General features: G+C 35.2%; 1 protein-coding gene across 1 annotated transcript in view; it reads right to left on the bottom strand.

Moving 5' to 3' along the window:
* The window catches only part of LOC148953711 (unconventional myosin-XV-like), a 548203-nt gene that overhangs the window by 322553 nt on the left and 209528 nt on the right, over positions 1 to 16122 (bottom strand). The window contains exons 15-17 of the mRNA XM_089108456.1: positions 9916 to 10065; positions 3393 to 3509; positions 1584 to 1722 (exon numbers count right to left, since the gene is read on the bottom strand). Of these exons, the coding sequence (XP_088964582.1) occupies positions 1584 to 1722; positions 3393 to 3509; positions 9916 to 10065 (406 nt within the window). The remainder of the gene's footprint in view (positions 1 to 1583; positions 1723 to 3392; positions 3510 to 9915; positions 10066 to 16122) is intronic.

Raw genomic sequence — 16122 nt, 5'->3', positions numbered from 1 at the left:
CTCAACGAAAGAATCCTCCCCAACCAATCTGGTTTCCGAGCCGGCATGGGCTGTATTGACCAACTCTTCACCCTGAGACAGATTTTTGAGCATAGAGCCAAGCATCAACAAATCACCGTCGCTGTCTTCATCGACTTAATTACGGCCCTTCATGTTCTACCTATAATCATACGATTCATTCAGGCTTACTATCAACACACACGAGCCTGTATCTAAGTCAGCGGAGAACTTTCCCCGCTTTTCGGTATCGACTTCGGTGTGAGGCAAGGGTATGTACTCTCTCCCGAACTATTCAATTTTGTCGTCAATTGGGTAATCAAAAAGGCAATGCAAAAAAAGCAAAATCAAAAAATCAATGTTTCTTTTATAGGTGAATCCGTTGGTGAAGCCCAGAATATGCTTCTGAAAGTCTCCGACGTTGCTGCCCCATTAGGGCTCAACATTAATATTGACAAGCTATGTCTAATGCCCCGGATATAAACTCTACCCCTATAGCCCCTGAACAAAGGCAGATTGAAGTTGTCAATGAATTCAAGTACCTCGGATCTTACATCAACATCAACGGCGGATGTAGCAAAGAAACACAAAGTAGCATTGCATCAGCTTCCGCTGTCTTTGCACAGCTGTGGAAGCCGCTATGGAAAAGGAAGGAAATCCCCTGGAAATCAAAAATCTGTATTTACGATGCCCTAGTTTGATCGGTCTTACTGTATCGTAGCCCTTAAAAGTCGCCGAGGCACACACCCTCAACGTTTTTGAACACAGATGCCTGAGGAGAATACTGGGGTTACGTCTCAGCGACTGAATCCCAAATACGATCATCCGCCGACGATGTGACTAGAAGTACAGCATCACAACGATCATTCGACGCCGCCACTTGTCCTAGTCCGGCCATATTTACCGAAGACAGACCAAGACCTTTACAAATCAAAGCCTAAGCTGCAAAACAGCACCTGATTGGAGGAAATGACATGGAGGACAAGCCAAAACTTTGCTAAACACCGTAAAATCTGACCTCGAGCCGATTGGCGGGTTCCGAAGACACGGTTGCAGATGGGATCCTTCATGGATCGAAATTATCACCCCATTAATCCTAAACCGTAATATGTGGAATTAAACAGTCCGCCAGACCCTGTCGCCAGGGAGAGCTACATAGTTTGTGTCCTGATCCAAGTACAAGTAAGTTTAAATATAAGCTTATCCTCTCCCACAAGAAGCATACATACTTTCCTTCATATTGACAAGAATTATATTTCTGAAATAGTGTATTCTTGAAGTAAACGTTACTAACAAGACCTTAAAATAGCACTTAAAAAGAGAGGTTTTCGAAAATGTTCCAAGTGTTTTCTTTCCAGAAAACGGAAAGTGTTTTTATTCCAGAAAAAACAGCATTTTGTTTTCACTATGAAAACAAATGACCTCCTTATTAAATTTGATCAAAAAATAGTTTTTCTATCAGAAAAAATACAAATGGTGAACTTTACGGTACTTTCTTCATCCAAATCATCACCATTTGTTTACGTAAAATATTAAAAAAAGTAAAAGAAATAAAAGTTGTTTTATAATCCTGCCAATAAACCTACCATCAAGCTCCTCAAGAATGAAGGATATTTCTTGACCCAGTTCAGGATTCCGACTCCTAGCATTAGCCTTTGACAGTTCTTCAACTTTCTTTATCTGTATCCGTTCCTTATCCACTTCTTTACGCTTTTTCAACTCTTCCTGTAAAAAATTAAAAAAATTACATACACCACCGAAACACAAGCATTGGAGGCTTTTTCTATGAGATGGAGTCCAAAACAAAATCAATGAACATTTATATGTCATTATTTCTAATATTTCCGGGGTAAAGTCTTTTTAGCTAACCTTGGGGTTGGACGGCCTATGTTTCCCCCCCCCCCTGTGTGCATAATTTGCACACATAGGTAATTTATATTAAAATCAGTGAGCAACAAACAGGTAAATAAGCCGAATATATTTTGGGGATAGGACAGAAGGCCCAAAAACACAACAATGGAATAGTTATATATAGAATATAAGTATTTAAAGAAATCGATCATAAAAATAGTGTTGTTTCAGGGGAATGAGTCGGATTCACTCCTTCCCCACTTCGTGTAATTGCCTGCTAACAAACATGTATTAAGAGGAACATGAGACTAATCAGGATAGACATGTCATAATTTTCTGAGATACACATACTCATCTTAACAAAAAAGAAGAGAGAGAGGGAGTCTAGGATGAATAATACTGAAAACTCATCTTTTGATACATAGCCTTCTCCCCATTCTTTCGTGTTTAAGATAATGAGTTTAAGATAGATATTAATTTTAAAAATCTGCAAAAAAAAAACAAAAACAACGAAAAATGTAGGGCAACAAGCAACTTAAGGAGTAGCTATTCAATTAAGGTGCAACTATCCTTGGGCAACAGAATATGCAATTGTCTTTGGGGCAACAGAAGGTGCAATTGTCTTTGGGGCAACAGAAACTGCAATTGTCTTTGGGGCAACAGAATGTGCAATAGTCTTTGGGGCAACAGAAGGTGCAATTGTCTTTGGGGCAACAGAAGGTGCAATTGTCTTTGGGGCAACAGAATGTGCAATTGTCTTTGGGGCAGCAGGAGGTGCAATTGTCTTTGCGGTAACAGAAGGTGTAATGGTCTTTGGGGCAACAGAAGGTGAAATTGTCTTTGGACCCACAGAAGGTGCAATTGTCTTTGAGGCAACAGAAGGTGCAATTGTCATTGGGGCAACAGAAGGTCCAATTTGTCTTTGGGGAAAAAGATTGTAAATAATTCAATTTTAAATTATTACAGCGTACAAAGCGTTATCAAATTTAAATAATTGGGTCCAAAGTGGCAACACTGCCAAAAAACGGTACCGCGCAAAGCACTTCCTAATTTTGTAACAAACAAAAAATTTATAAATAAATATCATGGTTTCTGATATGGATAGGTTTAAGATGGGTAAAACAAATAAAATAAACAATAATTACAATAAACTATAATAAAAATATTACTGTATATAAATATTACTATAAAACAATACCAAACAATGACAAAATACAATAAATAATAAACTCAGCGAAGAGTTTGTGAATAAACCACTATACTTGCTTCTTCGTAAGATCTTTCATTGGTAAGAAGAAGATTTTTCGGAAAACGTTTCGGCTCCGATATGAAAAAAAAAATCCATAACGAATTTTAGGATACCCTCTAAAACAGAAAAACGATTAAAAGACAAAAAGGCGAAAAATAAAACCCAAAAAACAAATATATATATATATATATATATATATATATATATATATATATATATATATATATATATATATATATATATATATATATATATATATATATATATATATATATATATATATATAAAATCTTACCTTCATTTCCAGGTAAAGTTTTCTTTGTCTTGTTCCTCGAAGCTTTGCCTGGGCCTTCACAATTCCTCGCTTTAATCGTTTATACCTCTTTCTGGCGATAAAGCCTCGCACTTCAGCCTGCAAGAAAAACAATAACACCAGCCAAAACAATAACTATAATAAAAATAAACAATAATATAAAACCACGAATATATATATATTTTTTTGCATTGTGTTTAATTATTTAATGGCCATCCATAATTGGGCGACAAGCTTGCTGTTTGTCCATGTAAAAATAGACAGAACGAACGTCAATCCGACACCCTACGCGTCGATCCAAAACGTCAATCCGACGCCCTATGTGCCAGCAATGGCTCAGAAGGATCTTTATCCTTTTTTTTTATCCATAATGCAGAACAATGCAAAAACAAATAAAACGAAATAACAAAAGAAAAAGAAAAGATACCATAGGAAAAAAGAAAATAAAAAGAGCGGAATAAAAACTGAAAGTTTAGGACTGGCACATGCACAGGGTGGCCAGTTTTCGGACCCATGCTGCTCCCCGCAAAATTTCAAAATTTTTACAATTGTAATATAGTTTCCTATATTATCCTTCGAATTTGCAATTTCATTCCTCTGTATCCACCCCCCCCCCCCATTCCCACAAAAAAATTATGTTTTCGTGCCTGATTTGGGTCCTGCCAATGAGAGCGGAAAAGATAAAAGAAGAGGAGTTCAAAATATAGCGTGACTGAACCAGAGCAAGACTATAAGAAGAGTAAAACAACGTGAAGAGTAAGCAAAAGAATAAAGCAAATAAAGTGAAATGAGAAGAATAAAACAAAGAATGGGACAGAGGAAAGAGCAACAAAAAGTGAAGAATAAGAATAAACCGAAAACAGCGAAACAGAGATGAATAACCGAATAAAGCAAAGACTAAGAATAAGAAGAGTAGGAGAAAGTAGGATAACAGAAAAAAATATAAAAACAAAAATAAATAGAAAGATTAAAGAAGAAAATAAGTAAAAAAGAAGATGAACTCAATGAGTATAAAAGTAAAGCTTGATTCAGTAACACAAAAATAGAAGATGCAGAAGAGAGAAAGTAAGAGACTACTACGGACATATGTCTAAAATGTAAAAAAAATATACAAAGTTACAAAACATAAAATATTACAAAATATTCTCAATTTTATTACGTAAGATATATGAAAGGTTTTTGAAACCTTAACGATGATTTGAAAAACTCTACCTCACAATGTGAAAAAAAATAAGAAGGATGTGGTCATAGAATCAAGATGGTAGCTCACATAAAAATAACAACAAGGGTGGAGTTGCAGAGTTAGTCATGGCAAGTTTAGATATGCTATAAAAACCCTGACAAAAACAGTTGCTTTATCTGCAAAGAAAAACATAACTACATTTTTTTTTAAGTATAAATAAAGTCTAGCTGGCTGTTTTTATTTCCTTTTTGCATTCATCAAAACGAAGCTTTTATTGTTCATCACCACTCACACGCCATCTGTTTTTTTCCTTTGCTTTTAAAGTCAATGTGTTTCTGTTTTACTTTCACTTGACGAAGAACTCTGAAATAAGCAGCAGCAGCAACAGCAAATTGTGTTGGTGGGGCTAATGGTGGAGACACGACGGGCTATTGTCCTAATAAAATGTTGTTTAATTCAAAGAGTCTAAAAAGATTATTCTAGAATCCAAAGCAATAGCCTCTATTATAGACGCCCTACTTTCAAACAGTCCAAAATGTATTGGTGGCAAAAATGTGTTGGCGGGGCTATTTAGTGTAGATCAATGGGCTAATGTCCTGTATATCCCATTATAACGTTTTGCAAGTCAAAGAGTAATACAAATAATTTCTACGATCACATGCATTAGTTTCGAATTTAGACACCAGTCTGGTTTTCAGTAGTTCGAACTGTGTTGGTGGAGCTATTAGTGGGGATACGATGGGCTATTGTACTGCAGATCCTATTAAAATATTGTTTGATTCAAAGAACACTAAAAAGATTATTCTAGAATCCAAAGCAATTGCCTCTATTATAGACACCCCTCTGCTTTCAAACAGTCCAAAATGTGTTGGTGGCAAAAATGTGTTGGTGGGGCTATTTAGTGTAGATTAATGGGCTAATATCCTTTGTATCCCATTATAACGTTTTGCAAGTCAAAGAGTAATAAAAATAATTTTTGCAATCACATGCATTAGTTTCTAATGTAGATACCAGTCTGCTTTTCAGTAGTTCGAACTGTGGTGGTGGGGATATTCGTGGTGATAAGATTGGCTATTGTACTGAAGATCCTATTAAAATGTTGTTTAACTCAAAGAGCACTAAAAAGATTATTCGAGAATCCAAAGCAATTGCCTCTATTATAGACGCCCCTCTGCTTTCAAATAGTCCAAAATATGTTGGTAGCAAAAATGTGTTGGCGGGGCTATTTAGTGTAGATCAATGGGCTAATATCCTTTATATCCGATTATAACGTTTTGCAAGTCAAAGAGTAATAAAAATAATTTCTGCAATCACATGCATTAGTTTCTAATTTAGATACCAGTCTGCTTTTCAGTAGTTCGAACTGTGTTGTTCAGTAGTTCGAACTGGATATTAGCCCATTAATCTACACTAAATAGCCCCACCAACACATTTTTGCCACCAACACATTTTGGACTGTTTGAAAGCAGAGGGGTGTCTATAATAGAGGCAATTGCTTTGGATTCTAGAATAATCTTTTTAGTGTTCTTTGAATCAAACAATATTTAATAGGCTATTAATAGGCTATTAGTGGGGATACGATGGGCTATTGTAATGCAGATCCTATTAAAATGTTGTTTAATTCAAAGAGCAATAAAAAGATTATTCTAGAATCCAAAGCAATTGCCTCTATTATAGACGCCCCTCTGCTTTCAAACAGTCCAAAATGTGTTGGTGACAAAAATGTGTTGGTGGGGCTATTTAGTGTAGATTAATGGGCTAATATCCTGTATATTCCATTATAACGTTTTTGCAAGTCAAAGATTAATAAAAATAATTTCTGCAATCACATGCATTAGTTTCTAATTTAGATACCAGTCTGATTTTCAGTAGTTCGAACTGTGTTGGTGGGGCTATTAGTGGGGATACGATGGGCTATTGTAATGCAGATCCTATTAAAATGTTGTTTAATTCAAAGAGCACTAAAAAGATTATTCTAGAATCCAAAGCAATTGCCTCTATTATAGACGCCCCTCTGCTTTCAAACAGTCCAAAATATGTTGGTAGCAAAAATGTGTTGGTGGGGCTATTTAGTGTAGATTAATGGGCTAATATCCTTTGTATCCCATTATAACGTTTTGCAAGTCAAAGAGTAATAAAAATAATTTCTGCAATCACATGCATTAGTTTCTAATTTAGATAACAGTCTACTTTCCAGTAGTTCGAACTGTGTTGGTGGGGATATTAGTGGGGATACGATTGGCTATTGTACTGCAGATCCTATTAAAATGTTGTTTAATTCAAAGAGCACTAAAAAGATTATTCTAGAATCCAAAGCAATTGCCTCTATTATAGACGCCCCTCTGCTTTCAAACAGTCCAAAATGTGTTGGTGGCAAAAATGTGTTGGTGGGGCTATTTAGTGTAGATTAATGGGCTAATATTCTGTATATCCCATTATAACGTTTTGCAAGTCAAAGATTAATAAAAATAATTTCTGAAATCACATGCATTAGTTTCTAATGTAGACACCAGTCTGCTTTTCAGTAGTTCGAACTGTGTTGGTGGGGCTATTAGTGGGGATACGATGGGCTATTGTACTGCAGATCCTATTAAAATGTTGTTTAACTCAAAGAGCACTAAAAAGATTATTCTAGAATCCAAAGCAATTGCCTCTATTATAGACGCCCCTCTGCTTTCAAACAGTCCAAAATGTGTTGGTGGCAAAAATGTGTTGGTGGGGCTATTTAGTGTAGATTAATGGGCTAATATTCTGTATATCCCATTATAACGTTTTGCAAGTCAAAGATTAATAAAAATAATTTCTGGAATCACATGCATTAGTTTCTAATGTAGACACCAGTCTGCTTTTCAGTAGTTCGAACTGTGTTGGTGGGGCTATTAGTGGGGATACGATGGGCTATTGTACTGCAGATCCTATTAAAATGTTGTTTAATTCAAAGAGCACTAAAAAGATTATTCTAGAATCCAAAGCAATTGCCTCTTTTATAGACGCCCCTCTGCTTTCAAACAGTCCAAAATGTGTTGGTGGCAAAAATGTGTTGGCGGGGCTATTTAGTGTAGATCAATGGGCTAATGTCCTGTATATCCAATTATAACGCTTTGCAAGTCAAAGAGTAATAAAAATATTTTCTGCAATCACATGCATTAGTTTCGAATTTAGACACAAGTCTGCTTTTCAGTAGTTCGAACTGTGTTGGTGGGGCTATTAGTGGGGATAAGATGGGCTATTGTACTGCAGAACCTATTAAAATGTTGTTTAATTCAAAGATCACTAAAAAGATTATTCTAGAATCCAAAGCAATTGCCTCTATTATAGACGCCCCTCTGCTTTCAAACAGTCCAAAATGTGTTGGTGGCAAAAATGTGTTGGTGGGGCTATTTAGTGTAGATTAATGGGCTAATATTCTGTATATTCCATTATAACGTTTTGCAAGTCAAAGATTAATAAAAATAATTTCTGGAATCACATGCATTAGTTTTTAATTTAGAGACCAGTCTGATTTTCAGTAGTTCGAACTGTGTTGGTGGGGCTATTAGTGGGGATACGATGGGCTATTGTACTGCAGATCCTATTAAAATGTTGTTTAATTCAAAGAGCACTAAAAAGATTATTCTAGAATCCAAAGCAATTGCCTCTATTATAGACGCCCCTCTGCTTTCAAACAGTCCAAAATATGTTGGTAGCAAAAATGTGTTGGTGGGGCTATTTAGTGTAGATTAATGGGCTAATATCCTTTGTATCCCATTATAACGTTTTGCAAGTCAAAGAGTAATAAAAATAATTTCTGCAATCACATGCATTAGTTTCTAATTTAGACAACAGTCTACTTTCCAGTAGTTCGAACTGTGTTGGTGGGGATATTAGTGGGGATACGATTGGCTATTGTACTGCAGATCCTATTAAAATGTTGTTTAATTCAAAGAGCACTAAAAAGATTATTCTAGAATCCAAAGCAATTGCCTCTATTATAGACGCCCCATCTGCTTTCAAACAGTCCAAAATGTGTTGGTGGCAAAAATGTGTTGGCGGGGCTATTTAGTGTAGATTAATGGGCTAATATCCTGTATATCCCATTATAACGTTTTGCAAGTCAAAGATTAATAAAAATAATTTCTGAAATCACATGCATTAGTTTCTAATGTAGACACCAGTCTGCTTTTCAGTAGTTCGAACTGTGTTGGTGGGGCTATTAGTGGGGATACGATGGGCTATTGTTGTGGGAATCCAATTGTAATATTATGTAACCCACAGGGTACTAAAAAAAATTACTGGCATTCAATATATTTGCACCTATTATAGACGCTACTCTGCTTTCAAATAGTCCAAACTCTGCTGATGGCACAAATTTGATGGTGGGGCAGTTTGGTGGGAGTATGAAGGGCTATTGTACCAAAAATCCAATTATAATGTTTTGTAAATCCAAGAGTAGTAAAAATCATTCCTGCAATCCAATGCATTTTGCTCTATCATAGTCGCCACTCTACTTTCAAATAGTGCAAAATCAATTGATGGGACTATTGAGCAGGGAATTGATGGGCTACTGTACCGCAAATCCAATTATAATTTTATATAAGTCGAAGAATAATAATAAAATAAGTCTGCAATATTATCCATTAGCTTTCTGCTTCCAAGCAGCCCGAACAGTATTTATGGCAAAACTGTATTGGTTGAGCTATTAGTTGGGATGGGATGGGCTATTGTCCTGTAAATCCAATATAATGTTGCATAATTCAAAGAGAACTGAATATTATTTCAGGAATCCAATACATTTGCTTCTATTATAGACGTCACTCTGCTTTCAAATAGCCCATCATTTTACTGTGAGCGTTATTTTATTATTTTATTTCATAAACACACTTTTATTTAACTTAGCCAGCCTAGGGGATCATATCTTCAAAGAAGCAGAAGTGCGTGTCTCGACATAAAGTTAACCAAGTGGTTTTGTTTGAATCTTTTCCCATTTGCAAACATGAAATGTGAAAAGATAAGTTTTATGTCCTAAAAAAGTTACTAAATACAATAAAAAAAAGATAAAAAATAATAAAATTCTTTATCTCAGATTGCGGTAAAAAATAAAGTATTTTTCTTGCAATACAGAAAAATTCAAATTGTTAGAGACAAAAACTTAAGTGTGGGATATCAAAATGATTTCATACTGTATAGTGAAAAAGTATTATTTATGAGTCATTTTTCAAAACTTCCAAAAAAGAACTTTGAAAAAGAGCTGAGCAACCTAATGCATAACGACACAGACTTTTGAATTCCAATCGTTAAATCAAAACAATCATTAAATCATCAATCATTTAAAAAAAAACGTACCTGTATCTTTACAGCACTGTTTTTCATCAATTTATATCGCCTTCTAGCCAAGTGTCCTCTAACAGCTGTTTGGATCTTAATCGCTGCCGCGTTCTGAAGTACCAAACGCTCTTTTTCCATTTTCTGTTGCAGAGGTTCTCTCATGAATACCTAAAAATACCATCAAATCAATTAATTCCTTTGGCAAGGGCGTAGTTAAAGATTTTTCTCTGAGGGGGGGCAAATTTACCGTCTTCAGTAAGAACTTTGTTTTAAACTCTTTTAGGAAAACTCTTCTTTTAGGAAATTGTTAAAGGTTAACCAATATATATATATATATATATATATATATATATATATATATATATATATATATATATATATATATATATATATATATATATATATATATATATATATATATATATATATATATATATATATATATACGAGTATATATATATACATATATATAATATTTTAAGTTTAACATTTGAGAGACTGAACTGTCGCGGTGTGTCACATTCGTCTAAACTATATCTGCAGTATAACAACCTAAACGATTATTATCACAATCATTTTTAAGCTTCATTTGAATGGTTCAATTCATTTTAAGCTCCATTAATTTACGTAACTGCATTGGGCATTTGCGCAACAATTGTTAGGCCAAAAGTTTCCGATTTTTCGCAAGAAGTCCTCCAGATGAATAAGTAACGAAAACGCGTCTCAGTCTGCGTTCATTCTGAGGGATATTTTTGGTTTAAGACTGCAACGAGGGTGCTGTGCGGCGACAGAAAACCTCCTTATTACCGAAACATTTTGACTGTGGCATAACAGAGCATATTGCTTACCAACAGAGATACCTACAGACATTACTTCACGAAGAAATAAAATGTTGGGCGGATATCCGCCCAACACCTAAATTTGAAATAAAATAAAACCTAGCCTAAGTTAAACTTAGGAAGTCCTAGAAAGATTTGAAAAACATTTTTTCTTCAAAAGAAACCTTAGTTTAACGTAAAACTTCAAATGAACGAAAATTATCCTATATTTAAAGAGACAGCCCCGCTTAAGTCCACTGCTCTATGCACTAAAATGAAACTACGCTGATGCACAAAATTTGATGCATTGTCCGGCAAAATTTAAAAAATGGGATGAAAAGAGAGAACTGAAGGGTAACAGTAGCACCTTTCATGTCTAGGATAATCGATAAAATATTGACATGGCCTAACAGAGATTTTTGTGTCAAATATACGCATACACAAGCATATATAGTATATAGTACTCGCATATAGTACACAAGCCAATAGTACTCGGCACGCGGCAGGCTTCTATATACGGATTCTCATTTTCGCTTGTCTTCTAGCCACAGACAGTTTGAGACAATTTGCTGTCTTTTCATACTGGGGTTTTTTCAAAGATATTTGACTATTAAAACAAGTCTGATTTCTAACAACGATATCTACTAAGCTTCAAACTTTTGGTTTTCTTTTTTAAGGTTTTTTAAATTTGTAATCCACGTTAAAATATATACAAATATTACTGCAGTTACCAGCCACCGGGCCCCGGTCTGAAGTCTGATTTCTAACACCGATATCAAACAGTTCATGGTAACGAACTGTAAGTAAGGAGCGACCCGGCTCAATACTAACCGAAACTCTAAAAAGCGGAAATAACCGATTCAAACTCAAAAGAGCAGAAATTAACATGAGTAGGGCTCAAAATCTCTTGCCTTACCAAGGCCAGAACATAATTTGCACTTTACTGAAAAAATATAAATGTTTTTACTTTTATAACTTTAGTAAATCAAATAATATTAACATTTTGATATCAGTATATGTATATTAAACTGACAATGCACATACATTTGCATTTTTTTCAGTAAAGTGCTAATTATGTTCTGGTCTTGGGAAGGCATAGGGATTTTGAGCCCTACTCATGTCAATTTCTGCTCATTTTGAGTTTGACTCGGTTATTTATTGTAATTTCTGTTCGTTTTGGGTTTCATTTATTTATCGATGTATGATTTGTGGTAGCTTCACGCTTGGTAGAATATTTGATTTTATTTTTTTTTTCATTTTTGGTTTAATGGAGTTCTTTAATTTTCTTTGAAAAACTTATTTTGTTGAAAAAGTTATTTTAATTAATTTCTGTTCGTTTTATATTGACACAGTGTTTTCAGGGAAAACGAAAATAATACTTAGAATCTTTTCCTTTTTTAAGACTTTATAGTTTGGCCTGCTATTTGTATGCTGGAGAAAAATTTTCAGCAATTTTTAACAGCATACACCCTTTTAAAAATCTGGACACAAATAGTAGTGTCTAATTTAGTTTCATACCTCCTCTAGTTGACCTGAAATAGAAAACTTGATACCATTCGCAAAAAAAAATCTCTTTACTTTCTTTGATAGCTTGGATACATTTACGCTATTTTGATTTGGTTAAACTTTAAGAGCAGAAGTAGCCCCGAAAGTTTGAAGACTATGACCTCAGTCATACTTAGGATACTGCTGAGATGCCTTATTTGGATTTAGCATTAACACAGTGCATTTTGATCTAATCTTAAGGCAACATTTAGTTTTTAAACATAATGGGAAAATGGGAGGGTGGGCGTGGGAAGGGGACTAGTTGCGCTCCAATCAGTTTCGACAATTAAAAAGGGGATTAGCCCTTTCTATTTTCAATCGAATGAGCCCCTTTAGAAGTTCCTACGACAACTCCTTCAATACGAAGTGACCTGGTCTAAACGAAAAAAAAAACAAACATTTTACCCACATCGATCTTTACTATAAAAATGTCAAGCCTTCCAATCACTTCCGACTATTAAAAAGGGCACTAGCCCTTTTGATTTCCAATCGAATGACCCTTTTTGAAGTTTTCTACGACAAGGCTTTCTATAAAAACCTTATATGCCCACAGGGCATAAATTACAACCCTTGCCCAGAGGGCTGTGTGGGGGTTCTCATCCTCAAAGACCTAATTTCCAGAACTTTCAACTACGTTGAACAACATACATATCTAAAAATTTTGATTGGATGTGTTTGGGGAAATGGTGGACGTTAGTTGCTCTCCAATCACTTTCGACTATTAAAAAAGGCACTAACCCTTTCAATTTTCAATCGAATGAACCCTTTTGAAATTTTTACGACAACGCTTTCAATAAAAACCTTTTATGCCCCGAGGGCATAACTTACAACCCTTGCCGTGAGGGTTGGGGGGGGAGGGGTTGTCTTCCTCAAAGAACTAATTTCCAGAACTTTCAACTACGTTGAAGAAAATTGCTATCTCAAAATTTTGATTGGATGTGTTTGGGGAAAAGGTGGGCGTGAGAGGGGGGTTATTTGCCCTCCAATTCCTTTCAACTATTAAAAAGGGCACTAGCCCTTTGAATTTTCAATCGATTGCATCCATTTTCAAGTTTCTACGAAAAAGTTTTCAATAAAAACCTTTTATGCCCCTAGGGCATAACTTGTAACCCTTGCACTGAGGTCTCTGAGGGGTTATCAACCTCAAAGACCTAATTTCCAGAACTTTCAACTATGTTGAACAAAATAGTTATCTCAAAATGATGATTTGATGTATTTGGATAGAAGGTGGGAGTGAGAGGGGGGTTAGTTGCCCTCTAATCACTTTCAACTATTAAAAAGGACAGTGGCCGTTTCAATTTCCAATCGAATGAACCCTTCTTGAAGTTTCTACGACAACACTTTCTATGAAAACCTTATTTTCCCCCAGGGCATAACTTATAACCTTTGCCCTGAGGGCTGTGGGGGGTTGTCATCCTCAAAGACCTAATTTCCAGAACTTTCAACTACGTCGAACAAAATGGCTATCTAAAAATTTTGATTGGATGTGTTTGGGGAAAAGGTGGGCGTGAGAGAGGGGTTAGTTGCCCTCCAATCATTTTTGACTATTATAAAGGGCACCAGCCCTTTGAATTTCCAATGGAATGAGCTTTTTGAAGTTTCTACGATAAAGCTTTCTATAAAAATCTTATATGCCCCCAGGGTATAACTTACAACCATTGCCCTGAGGGCTGTGGGGGGAGTGTCCTCCTCGGAAATGTAATTTCTATCTTAATATCGACTACGCTGAACAAAATGACTGTCTCAAAATTTTGATTGGATGTGTTTGGGGAAATGGTGGGCGTGGAAGGGTGTTAGTTGCCTTTCAATCACTTTCGACTATTAAAAAGGACACTAGCCATTCCAATTTCCAATTGAATGAACCCTTTTCGAAGTTTCTACGAGAAATCCTTCGATACAAAGTGCCCTGGTATGGAAAACAAAAAATTAATTATAGATTGTGCCAACATCGTTCTTTACTTAGGCAGCGCGATTGCGCTGCCTATGATTGCAATCTTTTTTTTTTAAGCCTTCCTACTGACATTATATAACTGATTGTGTTCAAACCTGTAAGCTTAATAACGTAACGAATTTGATTTTATCAAACAAAAAACAAACTAATTTTAAAATTTTCAGGTATTTTTTTTTAGTTTGAATGAAAACATTAAAATTATTGCTCAGGCACGGTAAATATTTTTGCAGTTTTTTCTTTTTGCTACAGCCTCATTTTCAAAATGAAGGCCCACCTAAGTAATAACTTGGGTTTATTTTTCAGCAAATAGCAAATAAACTATTTTTGACATTTGAATTTTTTTTTGTCTTTAAATATGCAAGCGTAAACAAATAAGTCAGAATCCGGTACTAATAAAATAATGACTGAAAAATGATCTGCATCTTTGGGTTTTGAAATCACAGTCAACAAGCCTGAAACAATATATGCAAATCACCTGCACAATATCACATATATTTGATTGTTCAATAAATATCAATCGAACTATTAAAGTTGTTCTTTTATCAAGAAATAACAATCCAGAAAAAAAGGCAAAAACAACTGAGAATCCAGCAACAACGAAATAATGACTGAACAAAATCATCTTCATTTTTTTATTATGAAGTCGGGATCAACCAGCCTGAAACTATGGACACTTCCCGAATAGCCCCTGAGGAGCACTGATAATTAAGAATTTATTCAAGGAAATAGTCGCTATAATTCAGTTCCAGACTTATATAAACGGAAATTCGAGTTTCAACTTGCGACAGCAGTATATCAAAATGCTGAACTACTAAAGTTGAACTTAGATTTGATTTCTAACAAATTACAATCAAACTGCTCAATCTTTTTATCCATAAAAGAAGAAGACATATAAAATGGAAATAGCCCAGAACCCTGCAAAAATCAAAGGTCTGAAAAATAACATTTATATTTTGGTGTATAATCTGAGTTAACCGGCCCTAAACTATATACGGAACAACCAAATAACGACTAAAAATGATTTTCATTTTTGGCTTCAAAATCAACCAGCCTGAAGCTATAGACGTAAGTCACCTAAACCTAAGTTACTCCCCTGATGGCCCGTGGGAAACATTTACAAAGGACATTAAAATATATTTGGTCCTCTGGACCCCTCTCAGTTCTCTTTTCGTACCTGAAAACCACAAATTTCTAAGGTTTTTCATTTGGTTGTTTTAAAATTAGGGAGTTTTTAGAGCAGTATGACATCTTCGTCATTGTTGCCACGTTGAACTGCGAAAATAAATAAAACTAAGTAGTGAACTTTGTGTGCACTTTTCACCCGTAAAAATTCAAATACTAACAATTTATTGATTCCCAAAAACAGCTACACCTTCAAAGATAAGCTACACCATCCTAATGTGTCGGGTGCCATTTATTTTTGGCTTTTTTGTTACTAGGTAAGCAATCGGATTAGCGACGTTTCTTGACTGCTAATGTCCAGTGTTGCCACCTGGTGAGGAAAAAATCACTAGTTTTTATTGATTTTTTGCCTGATTTAGTGATTTTCTTCAATAATCTAGTGATTCATGTGCTGATTTAGTAATATTTTTGTTTAGGCAATATAAAAACCACTGGAAATAGTGATAAATGACTAGGGGTGGCAACTCTCCTAAGGTCCCTGCGTCAGCGCTACAGTGTGTTGCTACAGCAAGGTTCGATCTGTGGGGCCCGTATTACCAAGCTAAGGTCAAACCCTCTGCGCCACTACAGGACACTCCTATTGTTACATTTTTCAAATGTTTATTTTTTTTAATTTGGAGCCCGCTACTATCAAAAACTGTACAACTGCAGATGGAGGTAAACTGAAAATTGAACGCCGGATATTTTCAAAATTTTTAAGATATACACGACTGTGTAATTCTACACTTA

This window comes from Artemia sp. Qi Xiang Cuo, chromosome 3 (genome assembly GCF_049724085.1).
Source record: "Artemia sp. Qi Xiang Cuo chromosome 3, ASM4972408v1, whole genome shotgun sequence".
Lineage (NCBI taxonomy): Eukaryota > Metazoa > Arthropoda > Branchiopoda > Anostraca > Artemiidae > Artemia > Artemia sp. Qi Xiang Cuo.
This window is presented reverse-complemented; position numbering and strand designations above follow the sequence as displayed.